The following is a 21,800-nucleotide window of genomic DNA, read 5'->3' as shown; positions in this document are numbered from 1 at the left end:
ATTCTTTAGGTGCTGTGGGTTGCTGCTCTGGCTTTTCAGGTTTCAGCCATGCCCTAGTAGGTTGGGCACCTGCTCCACCCTGAGATGCTGCCAGTGCTTCTTGAGCCAGATTTTTTCCTGGCTTCTTCTCTAGTTCTTTCTCTATAGCAGGGGTGTCAAACTGCCGGCCCACGGGCCAGATGTGTCACGACAAAATGGGGGGAAAAGCTCTGATATGTCGTGCGACGTCATGTGACATCACGAGTTTGACATGCCTGCTCTATAGACATCATTGCTCAAACCTGGTGGTGTTCAAGCAGGGTATTACTGTGAGAATTGTCTTAATGTCAACCATCCCACTCAGTGCATGCAGCAAATAAAGACTCCGGAGCCATTTTTTGTTTCCAATAATATAATTTACTGAGCAGAAATGGATATGAAAGTGAAGCAAATTCTAATACTTTCACATGCAAACGTAGTTAAATGTTTCCCTTTTCCCTGGCCATCACATTGTCACTTTATTCCATCCAATCGATTATATTCAAATTATTTGGGAAACAGACACTGGTGAACTTTCCCAGCCAGTGACCTTGGAACGCTGGTATGTTTCACCTCAGAGTCAGTGCTCTTGCATTCTATTATCCCCTCCCTGGCATTCCAACCCACTCCCTCTCCCTGTTGCTTCTTGTCTGGCTGTAAGCAGGGTTTGCAAATTGAGCCATGGCAGGATATGCCTCGATTATTATTATCAATCATTATTATTATCAAATTTATTTGCCACCCATCTCATAGTTCAAAGCAACTCTGAGTAGATATTGTGAAGTTATTCTTTGGCAACAAAACCAGCCACTTTTAGGAAAATGGTCTCTTTTAGAGCTAGGAGCATGGCTAAGAGCCATGGTGGTGCAGTAGTTAGAATGCAGTACTGCAGGCTAATTCTGCTGACTGCCAACTTCCAGCAGTTTGGCAGTTCGATCCTCACCAGCTCAAGGTTGACTCAGTCTTCCATCCTTCTGAGGTTGGTAAAATGAGGACCCAGATTGTTGGGGGCAATATGCTGACTCTGTAAACTGCTTAGAGAGGTCTGTAAAGGACTGTAGAGCACTGAAGTGGTATAGTTGCTATTTGTCGTAGTTCCGGTAAATGACAGTTCAAACAAAAGGCAGGCATTGTTTATCTAAAAAGTCTTAATAATGAAACAAAACATCAGCACTCATGGAGGGATGCCAGAATCTGAAATCTCCTCCCCCGAAACCCATTGTAACACACAATCCCTGCCCTTATCTACACGTCATAAATCACATTATCCAATTAATTTTACATATGAAGTTTCACTTCCCATTCTGTACGCAGGCTTTTCTTATCTTCTCAAAACATCCAGTTGATGTTTCCCCCCAAAGCGAAGCAATTAAAGTAACAGGCTGTCTCTTATATTGTCAGTGCAAAAATATGTCAACCTTTGCAGCATTGACATCCAGCCCCCCTTACAAAAAGAACAGCTCCTGTAATGTAAACAAACATAAGTTAGGAGCTGGCTTTTGGTTTGTTGGGGTGTTTCTCATAAATCTTTTTGATAAGTCTGTCAGCTTTCACATCGCTAGATTTCACCCAAATGGCTTCAGACAATGGGTATCCCTTCCATTGTACTAGGTACTGCAATTTTCAAAGATTCTAGAGTCAAGAATACATTTCACTTCATAATGGGTGTGACCTGCTAACTACGAGGGATCCAGGTGCTTTCTTAGGGGGAGGTCTTAAAGTGGAGGCTCAAAAAGATTTCAGTAAGCTACAATGGAACACCGGGTGAATTTTCCCCAAAAGTCTGGGGAGTTTCAATTTTACTGTGACTGGGTTGATGATTTTCACAATGGGGAAAGGCCCCAAGAATTTTGGTCCCAATTTCTTGCTGGGTAATTTGAGACAATAATATAATTTACTGAGCAGAAATGCAGTGCACTTGGAATGTTCTTTGGGGAGCCCTCTTTTTATCAGCCTGTTTTTTTATAAGTCTCAGCACTCTTTTTAAAACCATTTTTGTGTTTCTCCAAACTTCTTCCCACCCCCTCACCCATTGATCAAGTGTTTGGGAAGCAGGTGGCAACTGAGGATAGTCAGGCATTGGGCTGAACTTTTTTCCTGTAGCTACTCTGAAAGGCATGTAGCCAGTGCTGCTGTGAACAGAATTATTGTAGGCCACCTCGGCGAAAGGGAGGAGGTCAGTCCAGTTTGTTTGTTGGTAGGACACATAGCATCTGAGGTATTGCTCCACCATTTTGTTAGCGTATTGTGCAGCCCCATTGGTAGCTGGATGAAAAGCAGATGATAAGCCTTAGGATGATCCAATTAATTTAAGGAAATTCCTCCAAAATTTCGCTGTGAACTGCACTCCTGTATCTGAAATTATTCGCTCAGGGGCACTATGCAGTCGGTAGATATGTTTCAGGAACAATTTAGTCAGTTGTGCAGATGGGAGTCCTTTACAGGTGATAAAGCCTGCTTCGAAAACAGATCTATCACCTTCCAGATGACAGTATTTCATCTATTGTTAGGTAGATCTACAATAAAGTCCATAGCTATTTCTTCCCATGGTTGGGAAGGATTGGCTACTGACTGCAGTAGCCCATGGGTTTTCCCTGGAATTCTTTTCATGGTGGCACATAACGGTACAACTCTTCACATAGTTTTCCACATCTTGTTTTAGCCCTGGCCACCAAAATGGCCGGCGGATGAGGTGTAGATTTTTTAAATATCCAAAGTGTCCAGCCTGTTTTACATCATGGCTGTGTCTGAGAGCATTGAGACAGAGTGTTTTAGGTAGATAGTTTTTCCCCCATGTATGCCAAACCATCCCTGCATGATAGGGAGGTTTGATTATCTTTGAACCATTGATCGGTAAGGAGCTCTCATTTTATCTTCTTCACTCCCAGGTCATCAGGATTAGGGGTTCTGCGAGGTGTGAGTTGTACTGCAATTTTCGAACTGGGGATAATTGCCTCATAGACCTCTTCGCATTCACTTTTATACTGTGGCAATCGGGATAGCGCATCAGCTAGGAAGTTTTTCCTTCCCAGTATGTACTTTAAAGTAAAGTTAAAACGGTTTAAGTACTGTGCCCATCGCACTTGCTTTGGGGACAATTTGCATGGAGTTTTTAGTGCCTCTAAATTTTTGTGATCTGTCCATACTTCAAAAGGCACCTTGCTCCCTTCTAAATAGTGTCGCCAGTTTAATAGCCCCCACCTAATTGTGAAGGCCTCCTTCTCCCAGACTGTCCATCACATTATCCAATTAGTTTTACATATGAAGTTTCACTTCCCATTCTGTATGTGGGCTTTTTTTATTTTCTCAAAACATCCAGTTGACGTTTCCCCCCAAAGCGAAGCAATTAAAGTAACAGGCTGTCTCTTATATTGTCAGTGCAAAAATATGTCAATCTTTGCAGCATTGACATCATTGCAATTTGCATGCTATGTTTTGGGTAGAAGTTGGTGAGATTTATAGGTGCAATTATTTGTTTCTGTAGGGATGGGCCCCTCTCATCAGTTACAAAAGTATTAACTATGTAAGTAGTATTTTTGCTTGGTAAAAAGAGTAAAGGTAAATAAGTAAAGATAAAAGTAAATAAGTAAAAGGTAAAGATAAATAAGAATAAAGGTATAGAATAAATAAGGTAAAGGAAAATAAATGCAGTTTATTTTTGCCAATTTAATATATTAGCATGTTTATATTTTGATAAAAAATTGTGGATCCCCAATTATATTAAAAGCTCTAATTGCTGTCAAGCTGGTTGCATATGAGCTGCTGCAAAGATAAGCAATTGCAGCATTCAATCAGTTGCAGATCATGTCTGTCTCAAGGGAGGGGTTTCTTGCCTTAGCCATATGAGGCAACACAATTAGGAGCCCTTAGGCCAGGGGTGTCAAACTCGAAACGTCATGTGACGTGTCGCAATGTATCACGACTTTTTCTCCATTGCCAGCAATGGGGTGCTTGCGGTTTCAGCATGATGCATCTGGCCTGTGGGCCGGCAGTTTGACACCCTTTCCTTAGCCTTTGTGCACAATTCATGAGTTATAAACATTGCAGAGAGCAGGCATTGCAAAACAGTTTCAATCAGCAATACTTTTTTGTTTAAAAAAATCAAATGGGGAAGAAAAATGTGGCTTCAAGAATGCTAAAGATTTATTTCCTCTGGGACAAATAAATCTTGAATGTTACTTTTCCTTATCTAGAATTATTTTGGGGATGAATACTATGGAGTTGGTGAGGAAGAGAAACCACAATTTGAAACTGAAGAAGGAAGTGACGGTATGTTGGGACATCCTGGAATGAGGGAAAATTGCTGTTCATATGAAAAAACAGTATTTTGGGAACAAGAGAACCAATCAACTGCTTAGAATTTAAATATAGCTCCAACCAACCAACCAATCACATGACCATCTGACCACACTGGCACACAAGACATTTATAAGCTGAGGAATTCTGGGAGTTGAAGTCCACAAGTCATAAAAGGGCCAAGTTTGAAGACCCCTGATCAAGATGATCACTTTGATGGAAAGTTGCTTGGAGAATTGGGGATATCGTTAACCATATACATAAGTAAAAAAAACCCAATGACTTAGGACATGGGTGCCAAACTCGCCTCATCATGTGACATGTTGCAATGTATTGTGACTTTTTTCCCCTTGCCAGAGCTGGGATGTGCGTGGCTTCCACATGACGCATCCAGCCCTTGGGCCAGCAGTTTGGCACCCCTAACTTAGGACATAGAACAGGGGTCGGCAACCTGAATCGGTGAAAGAGCCACTTGGAACTGGTTCCCTCACAAAAAAAAACTGGGAGCCGCAAAATGCGCATGCGCACATCCGCATGCATGCGCAGAACAGGGTTTGATTAAAGTGGAGCTTACCTAAGGCGAGACATACACCGGCCATGCCCCCCTCTCCAGCTCTGGTATGGATGGCTCCGCCATGCTGGCTTCTCCTCAGAAAAGACTGCTCTGAGGGAGCGGAGGAGGAGGGCGATAGGGAGAAAGAGCTGCTGCGGCAAATCTTCTGAGGCTGCTGCTTGGGCTCGCGTATCTCAGCCTGCTGTAGGATGTGGTGGGTTTTGTGGGATGTTTGCATGCAGTTTACTTGAGGGGGAAGGGAGGAGGAGGAAGAAGTGCGGAGCAGCCAGTCAGAGCCCTGATTGTTTGCTTATTGAGAAAGAGAGAGAGAAAGGAGGAGGGAGGAAAGGAGGGAAGACAAGAAAGGAAGAAAGCAGGAAGAATATAGGAAGGGAGGAAAAAATAAAGAGAAAGAAAACAGTTGCTGCTTAACACGCTGCGGCCGGGCGTGTTGCGTGGCTGGCAGCTTTGGGGCAGGCAAGAGGGGCTTCTTCCTCTGGGGGTGGAGGGAGAAAGACTGATTCTCCAACCGGCTCTTCAAACCGGCTTGTCAAACGCGCACATGAGGAAAAGGTGCTGCTCGGGGCCGGAGAGGAGGCCGAGCAAATTTCCCCCGCCTTGCCAGGCAAACGGAGGCTTGTCAAACGCGTGCACGAGGCAAAGGTGCTGCTCGGGGCTGGAGAGGAGGCCGAGCAAATTTCCCCCTCCTTGCCAGGCAAATGGAAGCTGATGGAAAGCACGTGCGAGGGAAAGGTGCTGCTCGGGGCCGGAGAGGAGGCCGAGCAAATTTCCCTCGCCTAGCCAGGCAAATGGAGCCATGGCGCTCTTCAGCAGGCACAAGCAACCCCGATCCCACTCTCCTCCACCTCCCCTTGGAAGAGCTGTGGGCCTTAGGAGCCTCCCCCAATGCCCCCCCCACACCCGTGAGGGAAAAGATGCAGCAACTGGATTGACGGTGCTGCCTCCTCCTTCTCCAAAGGTGCACCTCCCGGCTCTGAGGGACGGATGCAAACCAAGAAACCGAGCTCCGCTTTGCCCGATGCTTACTTTTGCTTTCCAAAGTGGCCTTGGCCACTTTGCACAGGAATTGCAGCCGGGGATTCCCCCCCCCCTCACATACACACACATTTCTCCTGGCTTGCCCGTATCTGGGGTTTCCTTCCTTGCAAGGAGACCTGCAAGATTTTCTGCTTGCAAAAGGGCGATCACTTCTGCCTCTCTTGCAAACACTGGAATTGGGCAAGGAAGGGAAACCCCTGCTCCACCACCTGCCTTCTCCTTTTTTTCTGCAAGGGGGGGAGGAGGAAGGAGGAGGCGGAGAAGCAGCGGGTAAGATTGCAGCCCAGCCCAGAGAAGGGGAAGGAAGAGCCGGTTGGAGAATGCGTCTTTCTCCCTCCATCCCCAGAGGCGGAAAAAGCAGAGAGGCGAAGAACATGGAGGGCGTGGAAGAACGTGGAAGGAAAGGAAGGAAAGAAAGAAAATATAACCTACAGTAAAGCACATTCCATGCAAAAGAAACACATTCGCACTTATGTGAGCAGACACGTGCCCCCACAAGCAACTCCCCCTCCCCCCAGCCTCCCCTGAGCCAAAAAACTTGCCCTGCCTTAACTGCAGGGAAAACCTGCCAAAAGCCCAACCAGCCCGTGCACAAGCGCTGCCTGCTCGCCTTTCCAGGGTGCTCCAGCCCAGCTTCTTTCCTCCCTTCTAGCTGGACAACCTGTGAAATCGGCCTTTTATATTTATTTATTTATTTGGGCAGGGGGGGAATATGCAAGCATGCCAACTGGGGCAGCGGGTCATGCCGGAGAACAGCGGGAGTGAGGAGAGCAGCCAGGCCAGGAGGACGCATGACCTCCCCACCAGCTGATCCAGGTTGAGCACCTTGCAAGCAAGCGTGCCGGCTAGGTGAGGCCAAGGCCACTTTGGAAAGCAAAAGTAAGCATCAGACAAAGCGGAGGTTTCTCGGAGCCGGGAGATGCACCTTTCGAGGAGGAGGAAGAGGAGGCGGCGGCGTCAATCCAGTTGCTGCATCTCTTCCCTCATGGGTGGGGGGGCCATTGGGGGAGGCTCCTGAGCCCCGCAGCTCTTCCAAGGGGAGGAGGAGGAGAGTGGGATCACTTATTGCTTATGCCTGCTGAAGAACGCCATGGCTCCTTTTGCCTGGCAAGGCTGGGGAAATTTGCTCGACCTCCTCTCCGGCCCCAAGCAGCACCTTTTCCTCGCGCGAGCATTTGACAAACCTCCGTTTGCCTGGGAAGGGGAAAAAAATTTGCTAGGCCTCCTCTCCGGCCCCGAGCAGCACCTTTTCCTCGCATGAGCGTTTGGCAAGCCTCCGTTTGCCTGGCAAGGCAGGGGAAATTTGCTTGGCCTCCTCTCTGGCCCCGAGCAGCACCTTTCCCTCGCACGAGCATTTGACAAGCCTCCATTTGCCTGGCAAGGCGGGGGAAAGTTGCTCGGCCTCCCCTCCGGCCCCGAGCAGCACCTTTCACTCGTGCACGCTTTCCATCAGCTTCCGTTTGCCTGGCAAGGCGGGGGAAATTTGCTCAGCCTCCCCTCTGGCCCAAAGTAGCACCTCTGCCTCACCCGCGCGTTCAATCAGCCTCCACGTCCCCTCCCACACCCCATCTGACCGACCCACACACCTTGTTTCCAGCAATCCTCCGTCTCTTCTGCTGCTGACGCCACGTGCAGTCCAAAGAAGAAAAGATGTTTGTGGGCAGTCCCACAAACCAAAGAATTTCAACCAATCAATTCGCGAGATATTTTTTTCATGAGAAGTTTGAATTGATTGGTTGAACTTTTTTGGGGGGGAATGCACATCACAGAGGACTGGGAGCCGCAGGAGATGGCTGAAAGAGCCGCAGGTTACCGACCCGTGACAGAAGAATAGGAACCATTTGGAGCATGAATTTTTTAGGAGGACTAATTGGTGCACGTTGCTATTTATTATGCAGGACATCCCTAAAATAGATTTAGAACATTGAAAAATTTAAATGAAAGAATGGAGTTACATTAAATGACATTTAAAATGTAGTATTTTTTATCCAGATTCTACATCATTCTGTGAGTGTGCACTGAATATAGGAAGAGGGAAGCCCAATGAACTCTATAGTGTGTCAATTGTGTACTCATGGGCTAAATAAAGTTGAAGAACCAATAAGAGCTGTAGAATCATTGCTTAAAAACACTTTCTTATACCCCAAATTCAGGTGAATGGAATTGGGACAACTGGACTAGAAGGGATGGTAGAATGTGGCAGCAGCAGCAGGAGGAAGATCACCAACCACACTGTGAGGACCCTGACTTTGTGGTATGTTGATTTCTTAATGATTCTAGCTATGTATTGCACAAGAAAGGGAAACTGTTGTCTTCTGGCCCTTTTGCGCTACAGCCAGAGCTGCCTAGTGCTGGCAGGTAATACCCCAGATTTGCAAGACCAACATTAAACCCAAGGAGAGCCATAGTCTACAGCCAGTATAATCCATGTACACTTCAAAGGATTAAAGATACTAAACAAAAACAGAGATGTATAGAAATCAGGGGTGATTGAACCTGTTTGTTTGGCTTGATTTTTTTTCTTAGTCTTTCACTGAGTCTATAGACTTTCCTGCTGAAGTCTTTTTGTCCAGTATTTGTTCCTGTGTGAGGGCTGCAAACCTCAGGATTCAAAAGAAAAAGCATTGTTTCTTAAATGCAAAGTATAGCAGTCTAGGTTCTGTATGGTAAAAAGTCAAGGGGCTCACTTTGATGTCTGGGTAAATGCTGGCGATGGGTAGATGGGTGAGAATTAGAAAATGTGGATAGCAGTTGTTTGTTTGTCTGAGAAGTGAGTTCGTATTTTGCCTTTCTTATGTGAATCCTGGGGTAAGGGGGCTCTGCTTCCAACTTTGGGTTTATGGCTTTGAGACTGGATCTGTGTTTCTCATCCTTGCGGTCCTCTACACACCACCTCTTCAGATGGATGCAGATTATGACTTCTCCCAGCAACCAACCCATTTCAAAAAGAAAAAGAAACTGAAGATTCCTCTTCTAGGGAAGAAGAAATGCAAGTCACCTTTTGCAGAGACCATCTCTCAGGAAAAAAAGCCATTTGATCCTGGTAAGAATTTGGAGAGAAAACTCTCTTAATGAGTCATTGGCAAGGCTTGTGAGGATTGATTTAAAATTATACTACTTTTTAAATGATGGATTTATTACTATGTTTCACCAAAAATAAGACCCAGATGTGTTTTTTTTGCCTCCAAAAGAGGCACCAGGTCTTATTTTTGGGGGTGGTGGTGTCTTTTCCACTCATCTTGCAGTGGCAGCACTGACAGCCCTGCCCAGCCGGTCCACTTCTTCTGAGGCTGAAGGAGCAGCTTCATTCTGCAGCTGACAATGGAGCTCTGGCCTACATTTTGCAGTCAGAGGGCTTCCGGAAAGGCCTGTGGCTGTAAAATGCAGGCAGGAGCTCCATTCTCAGCTGCAAAATGAAGCTGCTCCTTTGGCTGCAGAAGTGCACCGGCAAGGCAAGTGTCAATCCTTTGGAGGCCTGGCTGCAATGATAAGCTCCCACCCGGGCCCTAGCTTGATTTTTAGGCATGTGCCTCGCCCCAAAACTAGGGCTTATTTTGGGGGTAGGGCTTATATTAGGCCCACCCCAAAAATTAAGCTAGGGCTTATTTTGGGCGGTAGGTCTTACTTTCGTGAAAACATGGTAGCTAGATAACTATCAGAGCATACTGCCTTTATTACAACCAAGCAAGATGCCATAGAAAGGTATTTCAGTTCCCTAGAAATATTCACTAAGCTAGGTAATACGAAAAACAAAGTTGTGTGGGGAGGGAAGTAGAAGCATCCAAATATTAGAATTATGGAAGTTTTGAGATACGTATTATAGATAGTCCAAAGAAGATGTAGCTAAAGAAGGATGGGCAGAATCTGAAAGAGTAACATATCTTGACTTCCATTAATTCTTTTGAATTCTGCAGAAACAAAGCCATTTGAACAATATTTGAATGAGTTCTACCACTTGGAATATGAGGACTTGATAGGTGACCTTCCTTGTCGTTTCAAGTACCATACAGTTGTTCCCTGCAACTATGGACTGTCAACTGAAGAGGTAAACTTTTCATATACCGTATTTTCCGGTGTATAAGACGACCCCCTACATTTCCTGTTAAATTATAGGGTTTGGGCTATACTTGCCGTATAAGACTACCGTATTTTCCGGCGTATAAGACGACCCGGCGTATAAGACGACCCCCTACTTTTCCTGTTAAATTATAGGGTTTGGGCTATACTCACTGTATAAGACTACCCCTCTTCCAATGCACACCAAATAAAAATTAAAAAACATCAGATTTGATTTTAATATGGTAATTTTATCAAATGCTTATGACATGCAGGTGCTTAGTAGGAAAACTGTCACTTATAAACATAAGGCTGTTTGTCATCAAACATGTAAACATAAAACAGTGCAAGTGGATTAAACTTTTCCTAATTCACTCTAAAGCTGAAAGGAAGGATAAAGACAATAAACCCATGGGAGCTGCCATGCTGTTTGTTTTCTAAGCTGTCAACCAAACTGGAATTGATGATGATAGGAGGAAGATAACAAACAATATAGAGAGAGCAAGTGCCGGGCAAGTCCCTGGCGAGTCAGCAACGCCCATCGTAACTCCAAGCTATTTTTACAGGATTTGCTGGCGTGACAGTTTCCCTTTAAAAGCCTTCAAAATCCTCCTCTTCATCATCTGATTTCATTAGTACATCAATGACATCTTGTGATACACTTGTAAGGCAGTCATCGTATGGATCTAATTCCGTATCAGAAGGTGTGGTCTCAGCTTTGGCTTCCTCTTCATCTTGCCACAAGCAGTCGTCCTCCATACCATCTAATGAATTTGATATGCCACACTTCTTGAAAGACTTGATTATTGTTTCTGCATTAATATCATTCCACGCTTTTATGACAAACTTGCACAAAACATCCAACTGTGGAGCACGCATGTTTCCTCCTTTTGTGAATGACTTTTCGCCGCTAACCATCCACTCATTCCACTGTTCTCGAATGCGATCTTTAAATGGCTTATTTAGGCACACATCCAGTGGCTGTACCAACGATGTCAATCCTGCAGGAATAACTGCCGCATCTGTGTTCATTCTTGCCAGCCTTTGCTTGGTGCTGGGAGTTAAATGAGCCCTGAACATATCCCACACCAGTAGACTACGTTTTTGAATAAGTCCACCTGGTCGCCTGCTCCATACATTATCAAGCCATAGCTTTACCCCTTCTTCATCCATCCAGCCTTTTTCATTCACATGTACAAAACAACCAACAGGGAACTTGAGTTTTGGCATTGTTTTTCTTTTAAAAATAATCATTGATTTCAGTCTGGCGCCATCAGCTGTGCATGCTAGTACCACTGTAAAATTGGACTTCTCATGTCCTGTTGTTTTAATTAAAATTGTTTTTTCACCTTTTGGATGGACAGTTTTATTTCCAACCATATCAAAACTCATTGGGGTTTCATCCATATTTCCGATACTACTTAACGCATAGCCATGTTTTTTGCGCTGTTGTATTACGTATCGATGGAAACTAATTACTTTGGCATCAAGATCTGCAGGTACTTTTTGTGAAATTTTTGTCTTTTGCCTCAGTACCAGATTATGCCTTTCCAAGAATCTAGTACACCAGGATACAGTGGCCTTAAATCCTTTGCTGTGATCTGGGTTAGATTTGGCCCACTGAAGTGCAAACAAACATATTTTATTTCTTGTCACTATATAACCGCTTTGGCGATGCTCATTCACCATGTCTATTACATGTTTTTCAAGTTCTGGCCAATGTGGAGTGCCTCTTCTTAATGCACACTTACCCCTTGGCATACTCTTTAAGGTTTTTTCATTTGCTTTCCAGTCCCGAACCATCTTTTCTGTTACTCCATATTGTCTTGCAGCAGCACAGTTATTATGTTCTGTGGCAAACTTTACAACTTTAAGTTTGAAACTGGCTTCATATTTCTTCTTACTGGTGGAGCCATGATGGGGCCTTGACTGTTAGCCAGTTGTATGAACAAGTACAGATACTGGTGCTGTGCTGTACTATATTCACCACCACATGTATCTGCTCACCAGACAAGACTACCTTCCCTCAGAATCACCATTCCCAGTATAAAACAACCAGCCAATCACAACAAGCAATGTATTTCCTGCATACAAAATCTGCTTGGATTGGGTGGCCCAGCCCTCCCTGTCTCCAAGAGATCTGAGCTATGCAATGTGTCACAGGAGTGTTTGGGAGTCAATAAGCTGAAGACTTTGAGGAACCCTGCCTTATAGCAAAGGTAAAGAATCCCAGTTTTATAAAGTACCGGTAGCTCTAATGTGCTTCATTGAGAATTCACCCCAGTAGGAGGAGATGCAGATTCTATGCATATTTATGGTACACAGAAGTGAAAGAAATAACTCAATATTTCACTTCCTGGCACACAATCTGCATATTAACAACTCTTTTAGTACCCTTTTTTTATAAGTGCCACGATATTGCTAAAATAAAAGAGGTAAACTTCGTGACCCACCCAGCCCATGCATAAAACAGAAATGAAAAGTCTTTAAAAAGTTTTGCGCGGTTAAATAAACGGCATTTGCATATTGTTTCTCCACGGAGCACCGACAAAATTCGCTCGAATTAAGGAACGTGGGGAGCTTGGAAAAAGTGGATTGATTATATCCAGAACAAATATGGGACTAAAAAGTTTCACTTAGCATTTGAATAAGTTTTTTTTCTTTTTTTTTCTTCTCTTTTCTCTTTTTTTATGTAATATTAGTATTGCTTGTAGTCATTTCATATGAGCTAGAGTGCGATAGATTTAATAGTTTATTGTTGTTAGCAGATGGTTGCTTATGATTGTTTTTTGCTTTTATACCTTGTATTTAGCTTTGGGAAGTGGGGGGAGGGGGGGAGGGATAGGGAGGGCTAGGTAGGGGTGGGCGGAGGGAGGGGGGAGGGATTGTTAAAGATAAAATGTATTGTAAAAATTTTCAATAAAAAAAAGGAACGTGGGGAGCTAAAGAATCGGGCTATAGGGAATGTCTGGCATGACGGGCAACCCTGGGAAACACGAGGACTGTAGTGGCACCCTCAGTTCGCACGTTCCGATCCAGGAAAGCGCCCGGAGCCTCCTCCGTTATGGTATTTCTAACGGAACGTCTCCATGCCCGTCACACCTGCCTCGCCTTTTAAATCAAGCTCCCTTTCCTCCCTGCTCCCTGTTTCCCTCCCTGTTTCCCTGCTCCGCCTGCTCTGTGATTGGCCCAGCTTTGCTCCTTTCCTGCCAAAGGGGCGCCTCGCCTTATTGTCTCTGAGCTCTCTCGCCTGCTGCGCTGCTGCTCTTAGTTCCGCACTCCGAGCAAGCAATTCTTGTGGTCAGCGCGAGTCAGGCGGTGCCTCGGCGGGAGCAAAGGCTCTCCCTTCCTACGGTCGAGCGGGGCGCCTCTGGGGACCGCCTGCCCGTCCTCTCGTCGGGGACCTGACAGCCAAGCATTAGAGGCGCTAGCACGGCCAATCCTTGAGCGAGCAACGGCAGCAGCTGCAATAGCCACCCCAGAAGCTGACGAGTTTGCCTTCCATCACCCGTTCGCCGTCGGCCGCTTAATCACGGGTCGCCATCGCCTGCCTCCATTCAGCCCAGGGCTCCAGCCGAGCGGGAGTCGTGTTTCTGCGAAGAGGCGGAGGCCGTGGCGGCGGCAAGGGACTCGAGAAAACTTCCTGGGTTTCTCGAGTCCCTTGCCGCCGCCACGGCCGCCGCCTCTTTGCAGAAACACGACTCCTGCTCGGCTGGAGCCCTGGGCTGAATGGAGGCAGGCGATGGCGACCCGTGATTAAGCGGCCGACGGCGAACGGGTGATGGAAGGCAAACTCGTCAGCTTCTGGGGCGGCTATTGCAGCTGCTGCCGTTGCTCGCTCAAGGACTGGCCGTGCTAGCGCCTCTAATGCTTGGCTGTCAGGTCCCCGACGAGAGGACGGGCAGGCGGTCCCCAGAGGCGCCCCGCTCGACCGTAGGAAGGGAGAGCCTTTGCTCCCGCCGAGGCACCGCCTGACTCGTGCTGACCACAAGAATTGCTTGCTTGGAGTGCGGAACTGAGAGCAGCAGCGCAGCAGGCGAGAGAGCTCAGAGACAATAAGGCGAGGCGCCCCTTTGGCGGGAAAGGAGCAAAGCTGGGCCAATCACAGAGCAGGCGGAGCAGGGAAACAGGGCAGCGGCTGCTCGAGACGACGGGCGGGGCTAGTCTCGCTCCTCTCGTCGGGGACCTGTCAGCCAGCATTGGAGGCGCTAGCACGGCCAGTCCTTGAGCGAGCAACGGCAGCAGCTGCAGTAGCCGCCCCAGAAGCTGACGAGTTTGCCTTCCATCACCCGTTCGCCGTCGGCCGCTTAACCACGGGTCGCCACCGCCTGCCTCCATTCACCCAGCGATCCCGCCGCCCAGCAGAAAAAAGATCCGAAGGTGTTTTTTTTCCGGCGTATAAGGCGACTGGGCATATAAAACGACCCCTCAACTTTTGAGAAGATTTTCAGGGGTTCAAAAGTCGTCTTATACGCCGGAAAATACGGTACCCCTCTTCAAATGCACACCAAATAAAAATTAAAAAACATCAGATTTGATTTTAATATGGTAATTTTAATTCAAATGCTTATGACATGCAGGTACTTAGTAGGAAAACTGTCACTTATAAACATAAGGCTGTTTGTCATCAAACATGTAAACATAAAACAGTGCAAGTGGATTAAACTGAAGAAGAAGAAGAAGAAGAAGAAGAAGAAGAAGAAGAAGAAAAAGAAAAAGAAAAAGAAAAAGAAAAAGAAAAAGAAAAAGAAAAAAAGAAAAAGAAGAAAAAGAAAAAGAAAAAGAAAAAGAAGAAAAAGAAGAAAAAGAAGAAAAAGAAGAAAAAGAAGAAAAAGAAGAAAAAGAAGAAGTTGTTGTTGGAAGGGACCTTGGAGGTCATCTAGTCCAACCCCCTGCTAAGGCAGGAAACCCTATACCATTTCAGACAAATGGCTGTCCAGTCTCTTCTTAAAAACTTCCAGTGTTGGAGCATTCACCACTTCTGGAGGCAGGTTGTTCCACTGGTTAATTGTTCTAACTGTCAGGAATTTTCTCCTTAGTTCTAGGTTGCTTCTCTCCTTGACTAGTTTCCATCCATTGCTTCTTGTCCTGCTTTCAGGTGCTTTGGAGAATAGCTTGGCTCCCTCTTCTTTGTGGCAGCCCCTGAGATATTGGATCACTGCTATCGTGTCACCCCTCACCCTTCTCTTCATTAAACTACACATACCCAATTCCAGCAACCCTTTTCCTATTTTCCTAATTCACTTTTTCACTTTTCCTACTTCACTCTAAAGCTTTCCCTGCGCAGAGCCTTAAGTAACCCCAGCTGCCTGCAATTAGTGCAGGTTCTCATCCCACCAGGCTCAAGGTTGACTCAGCCTTCCATTATTCCGAGGTAGGTAAAATGAGGACTCAGATTGTTGGGAGCAATAAGCTGACTTTGTAATAATGCTGCTTGTGGGGGGGGGGGGTGAAAGCTCTAATAGGCAGGCATATACATAGAATGAAGGCTATTGCTAAGCACATTGATTTGTGCTTTAAATTGTAAGCCGCCCTGAGTCTTCGGAGAAGGGCGGGATATAAATGGGATTTTAAAAAAAGACCAAATGGGAGATCCACTCCAGGTTTTCCAGCCAGCCCGCCTAGTTCCTGAGTCAAATGTATCCTTAGAGCTAAGCTGCTTCTCTGGCTATGCATTCCCCACCTGCCTTTCAGATTGCTCTTGCATTCCCCACCTGCCTACAGCTGCTCTTCAACTTTAGAAGGAAAGAAGCCCAGACCCCAGCCTGTAAAAAATCACAGACTGCAGCTTCTACTCCAATTGGTCCCGCTTTCCCTGCGCAGACTAAATGGAAGATCCGCTCCAGGTTTTCCAGCCAGCCCTGTCCCTAAAGTTTCAGCACCTGGGCGTATAAGACAACCCCTGACTTTTGAGAAGATTTTCATGGGTTAAAAAGTAGTCTTCTACGCCGGAATCTACGGTAGTAGAAAATAGTACAGCTTTCTTCATAGTGTAGGAAAGGATCAGAGTGGGTACATTCTGCACTAAGAGAAACATAAAAAAACCAATGGTCTTTCTCTTTTAAGATTTTGACTGCTAGTGATAAAGAGCTGAACCGCTGGTGTTCTCTACGGAAGACCTGCATGTACAGGTGAGGGGCAGCAACATAAAGCGGAAAGGAGCTCTTTATATATAAATGGCTGGAATCCAGCACATGACATGGAGATCGAGGCTTGGGCTCTAACATTTCTTGGCTCTCCCACCCACCCACCCTGCCACAAAGGACTAGGACAGAACAAAATAGCAGAGTTGGAAGGGACCTTGGAGGTCATCTAGTCCAACCCCCTGCTCAAGCAGGAGACCTTATATCATCTCAGGCAAGTGACTGTCTAGTCTCTTCCTAAAAACCTCCATTGATGGAGTATTTACAACTTCTGAAGGCAAGGTGTTCCACTGATTTAATTTTTTCTCACTGTTAGGAAATTTCTCCTTAGTTAATTACTTAGAATTACTTTTTTACTATTTTTTATTTTTTAACTATTATATTGTATATTACATTTTATATTATATTAATATTATATTATATTACTATTTTATAGTATAACTATTGCTACTTAGTTAACTACTAGTCTGTGTAGTTAATTAACTACATAGGCTAGTAGTTAATGGGCAAAGAAGCCTAGTAATCAAGTATTGGGTGGGGCAAAGAAGTAAAGTCATAGAACAAGACATGGTAGGACCAAAATTGGACAAAGAAATATTTTTGGAACTCTGTCTTGTCTTGAACTCCTGATAATGCCCTTTTATTATCTAATAACATGAAATATAGTAAGGCATGGATGTTTTATGGGTTTTTTTAAAAAATGAAATCTTGTAATAATAAGATCTAAGTGTGAAAATATGCATTCCTGTATTTTCCTTCCATAAGATAAGAGCAAATTATAGGTCAGTTATCCATTTCTTTGGGTTTCTGCCTTTTGAAAAGTAGATTTCAGAAAGCCCCTTATTTCATGCCATTTTCCTCTCCCATCCTACACCAGATACTAAATGGTGCTGGGATGATTCAGGAATAAAAGGGATTTGCATGTTTTCTGAACAGATCAGAAAAAGAAGAGTTGCAGGAGAAGGCAGTCTATGAGAAGAAAAGCCAAGATGCTTGGAAGAAGAAACAGATTCTCAAATCCCTTCAAACAGGGTATGTCCTCTGAGGCCTAGGCTGTAGCTGGTCCAGCCTGAAAAGTAGTTCTTTTCCTGTATAATTAACTATAATAATTCAAATAGTTCAGGTTTAAGAAAGTAATATGGAAGAAAAGGAAAGCACCGTATATACTTGAGTATAAGCCGACTCGAGTATAAGCCGAGACCCCCAATTTCACCCCCAAAAACTGGAAAAAGTTATTGACTCGAGTATAAGCCGATCCGCCGTTCTGCAAGCCTCTGCCGCCAGCAGAGGCTCGATCCGCCATTTTGGAAGCCTGAATACACAGGAATACCCTGTGTGGCCGCGGCTCTCGGGGAAGCCCTGGCTGTCCGCTTCCTCGCTCCACGCTGCCATTCGGGGCCCGCGCGTTCCCCGGGCAAATCGCGGCGCCCAGCAGGCGAGGAAACACGCCCGCTCCAGTCGCCCCCCCTTCCCTCAGGAGACGCGAAGCAAGTGACCGCCCGGAGCTTACCGAGGACTTGCGCGCCGCCGAGGCTTCAGTGCTTCCAGGATCGCGCGCACCTCTCCCAAGCCGCCGCCGTCCGGAGACCTGCCGAAGTTTGGGGAGGTTTGGGGAGGTGCGCGCGCACCTCCCCAAACCTCCCCAAACGTCAGCAGGTCTCCAGACCTCCGCGCCCTGCCTGCCTGCTTCTTTCCGCAGTGGAAAGAAGCAGGCAGGCAGGGCGCGGAGGAACGGAGACCTGCCGACGTTTGGGGAGGTTTGGACGCCTCCCCAAACGTCGGCAGGTCTCCGTTCCTCCGCGCAGACCTGCCGACGTTTGGGGAGGTTTGGGCGCCTCCCCAAACCTCCCCAAACTTCGGCAGGTCTCCGTTCCTCCTGCCGACGTTTGGGGAGGTTTGGGCGCCTCCCCAAACCTCCCCAAACGTCGGCAGGTCTCCGTTCCTCCGCGCAGACCTGCCGACGTTTGGGGAGGTTTGGGCGCCTCCCCAAACCTCCCCAAACGTCGGCAGGTCTCCGTTCCTCCTGCCGACGTTTGGGGAGGTTTGGGCGCCTCCCCAAACCTCCCCAAAAGTCGGCAGGTCTCCGTTCCTCCTGCCGACGTTTGGGGAGGTTTGGGCGGCTCCCCAAACGTCGGCAGGTCTCCGTTCCTCCGCACAGACCTGCCGACGTTTGGGGAGGTTTGGGCGCCTCCCCAAACCTCCCCAAACGCCGGCAGGTCTGCGCGGAGGAACGGAGACCTGCCGACGTTTGGGGAGGTTTGGGGAGGCGCCCAAACCTCCCCAAACGTTGGCAGGAGGAACGGAGACCTGCCGACGTTTGGGGAGGTTTGGGGAGGCGCCCAAACCTCCCCAAACATCGGCAGGAGGAAGGGAGACCTGCCGACGTTTGGGGAGGTTTGGGGAGGCGCCCAAACCTCCCCAAACGTCGGCAGGTCTGCGCGGAGGAACGGAGACCTGCCGACGTTTGGGGAGGTTTGGGGAGGCGCCCAAACCTCCCCAAACGTCGGCAGGTCTGCGCGGAGGAACGGAGACCTGCCGACGTTTGGGGAGGTTTGGGGAGGCGCCCAAACCTCCCCAAACGTCGGCAGGTCTCCGTTCCTCCGCGCCCTGCCTGCCTGCTTCTTTCCGCTGCGGAAAGAAGCAGGCAGGCAAGGCGCAGAGGTCCGGAGACCTGCCGACGTTTGGGGAGGTTTGGGGAGGTGCGCGCGCACCTCCCCAAACCTGCCCAAACTTCGGCAGGTCTCCGGATGGCGGTGGCTTGGGAGAGGTGCGCGCGATCCCGGAAGCACCAAAGCCTCGGCCGCGCACAAGTCCTCGGTAAGTTTTTTTTGTTGACTGGAGTATAAGCCGAAGTGGAATTTTTCAGCCCAAAAAGTGGGCTGAAAAATTCGGCTTATACTCAAGTATATAAGGCAATTAGATTTACCCAGGGAAGGATATTCCTACGTTTAAACATAATGAAATAGCCACCATGCTTTCTATCCTTTTTCCAACTATCATGGGAGCCTTTCTCTTTTAATTCATTACTCACTTTGTATAGTTGCTATCTCTTTCACTTAATGTGTCTGAAAATTTTGACCCTGAGGAGAAACAAACTTTCCTTTCTTTAGAACTTTAGCTTTGAGGTTGAGCTGAGGGTCTTTGATGCTTTACTTGTACTGCTGTCTTGAGACTAGATTTTTTATATTCTATATGCTCTGGATCTGATTTGGCCACATGATTTTTTTTTTGCAGAATGGAAAAAGATGGAAAGCAGCTTCAGCCCAAGAAGAGAAAAAAGAGCAGGGAAACCAAGTGTTTTGGGCACTCTTCAGAAGAAACACAGCTGGTTAGTGCTGGTTGTGAGGAGGAAGGACTTTTGTTTTGCAAGACCTCAACAGATTCTGTTACAAGGAAAGAATTTGATGCTTCTGCCTCAAATGGCTCTTGTTCTGTGCCCCCCCGAGTTCAAAGATCAAATAAGAGAGGCAGAAAGGGGTTGGTATTAGGCACCAAGATACGAATGAAAGGCTCGGAGTTCAGTTGCCAGCGGCTCCAAGCCTATGGTCTCAATCCCAAGGGCTTGTGCTATCGCCAGCTGCTTCGTGAGAAGAGGCGGAAGAAGCAATGTGGGGGGGGGAGGACAGTCAGATTTGACCCATGAAGGGACCAAGCAACGTCATCTACTTTGATTTCGGAGTTTAGCCTCCTTTTCTTGGCGTGGAGTCTACAGTGGTTAATAGTGGCTTCTAGGTGGGATTTAATTGATCTTTGGGAAATATGGATCAAATTGATTATCTTTTAATGCATTTGCTGCCTTATATTTTGGATTAACTTTGACTCAAGAATCCACTGCAGTAGCTAATCCTATATTACTCCTTTTGATCACTTCCACTTGCATACTAGAGGGCCATTGCTTGCAAAGTACCTTAATCATAATGATGGTTTAAGATTAAAAAAACCTCTGGGAGATTGTGAAATGAAAATTGACCTCCATTTTTATTGACCTAAATACCTTTGGGCTGTATAAGATAATATTTAAAGACTAAAGCTGATAGCTAGCTGTCAGAATCATCACAATGTACTTTTAATATTTTTGATTACATTGAATCATGGTGTTAGAAGAACCATTTAGGTTTCAGGTTCAACCTTTTGCTTGGTGCAGGAACTCATAAGAAATATCCCAGACAGCTGTCTAGCTCTCTTTTGAAAAATATCCAATACAAAGGGAATCTGGATAACTGGTTCCATTGTTCCAAATTTTATTGAAAACAAACTGCAGAGTAAATAAAGTGTCTTGTTTGAGTGATACAAGGATGCCCCAAGCCCAAATAGGATCAAATCAGCACACGTTCCAGCACTTAGAGGTTTTGCTTCTCTAGCAGACTATTTTAAGTATATTTTGAGTATAGAGAGAACTGGCAAAACTGCTTGACTGCTATATCAGGAACATAGCACATATGATGAATAACAACACAATAGTCTGGTTTATGATAGACAATAGGGCCAATTACTATCTAAGCCTGAATCATTCTTGATTTACATTGCTGAGTTCATGGATGAAACAGGGAAAGGACAAAGGCATAGGTCTCCCAAGAAACCGAATTAAACAAGTGTATCTTCCAGAAAGCAATGGAAAGGAAGAATTACTGCTATGAAGAACTGTCTTCTGCCAATTCCATGGTAACATGCCATAGAAATGCTTTCATGCTTATAGTAGAAAATGTTAGTGAGAAGTGTGGAGAGAAGCAGAAGTATAAGTAGTCCTTGACTTACGATTGGTTGCTTAATGACTGTTCAAAGTTTCAATCGAAACACACTCCACTTACAAGCCAGTTCCAAAGTTCTGATGGCCACCCCGTCCCCTGTGGTCACATTACATTTTGAGCGAATTTGATCACAGTTACATGATCACAATTTATGTTTTTGCCAAAAACTGGCATTTATTTCTGGTTTTCAGCAAAAATATTCCATAGTGAACTATGGATTCACTTAACAACAGTAGTCACTTTATGACTGCTGCAAAAAGTCATAAAATTGTGTCAATCACATGGGTGACTTGCTTTATGACCATAATGGACAGACTCTATTATGGTTTTGAGGACTAGTCAGTAGTAATACTGCATTCATCCACCAGTAGTAACTGATTCCTAGTACCTTGGTGGATAAATGTACTATTGCAGGCAATCTCTGTCCACAGCCTGGAGTGTGATCCTGACAGGGCTCAAGGCTGATTCATCCATCCTTCTGAGGTCGGTAAAATGAGGACCAAGATTGTTGGGGGCAATATACTGACATTGTAGATCAATCCAGAGTGCTGTAAAGCAGACATGTCAAACACAAGGCCCGGGGGCCAAATCTGGCCCGCGAAGTGGTTTCATGTAGCCCGCGAAGCCATCCTGGAAACGGAGGGAACGGCCCCCACTGCCTTGGCCCTGGCCCAGAGACCCTCCTTCTGCCAGAGACCTTCAGATCTGTCCCACTCCTGCCCATAGGCACCCTTGATGCAAACGCCCACCCTGGCCATACCCACCCAGCCCCCTGAGGGTAACCGCAATGCTGATGCGGCCCTCAATGAAATTGAGTTTGACACCCCTGCACTATGGGCAGTGTGTAAGCCTAAGTACTATTGCTATTGCTATTCCAAACAGTATCAAAAATGTGGAATGGAATTCCATTGGGGATAGATGCGATCA

At 46.2% G+C, this 21,800-nt stretch overlaps 1 protein-coding gene across 1 annotated transcript in view; it reads left to right on the top strand.

Moving 5' to 3' along the window:
- The window catches only part of KRI1 (KRI1 homolog), a 95,301-nt gene extending 75,159 nt beyond the window's left edge, over window positions 1–20,142 (top strand). The window contains exons 13-19 of the mRNA XM_083354679.1: window positions 4,212–4,287; window positions 8,080–8,180; window positions 8,828–8,969; window positions 9,841–9,971; window positions 16,049–16,113; window positions 17,062–17,157; window positions 19,360–20,142. Coding sequence (XP_083210805.1) covers window positions 4,212–4,287; window positions 8,080–8,180; window positions 8,828–8,969; window positions 9,841–9,971; window positions 16,049–16,113; window positions 17,062–17,157; window positions 19,360–19,768 — 1,020 coding nt within the window. The 3' untranslated portion in view covers window positions 19,769–20,142. The remainder of the gene's footprint in view (window positions 1–4,211; window positions 4,288–8,079; window positions 8,181–8,827; window positions 8,970–9,840; window positions 9,972–16,048; window positions 16,114–17,061; window positions 17,158–19,359) is intronic.
- The last annotated feature ends 1,658 nt before the right edge of the window (window positions 20,143–21,800 follow it).

This window comes from Vipera ursinii (genome assembly GCF_947247035.1).
Source record: "Vipera ursinii genome assembly, chromosome: 2".
Classification (NCBI taxonomy): domain Eukaryota; kingdom Metazoa; phylum Chordata; class Lepidosauria; order Squamata; family Viperidae; genus Vipera; species Vipera ursinii.
Note: the sequence above shows the minus strand (reverse complement) of the source record. Positions and strands in the feature narration are given on the sequence as shown.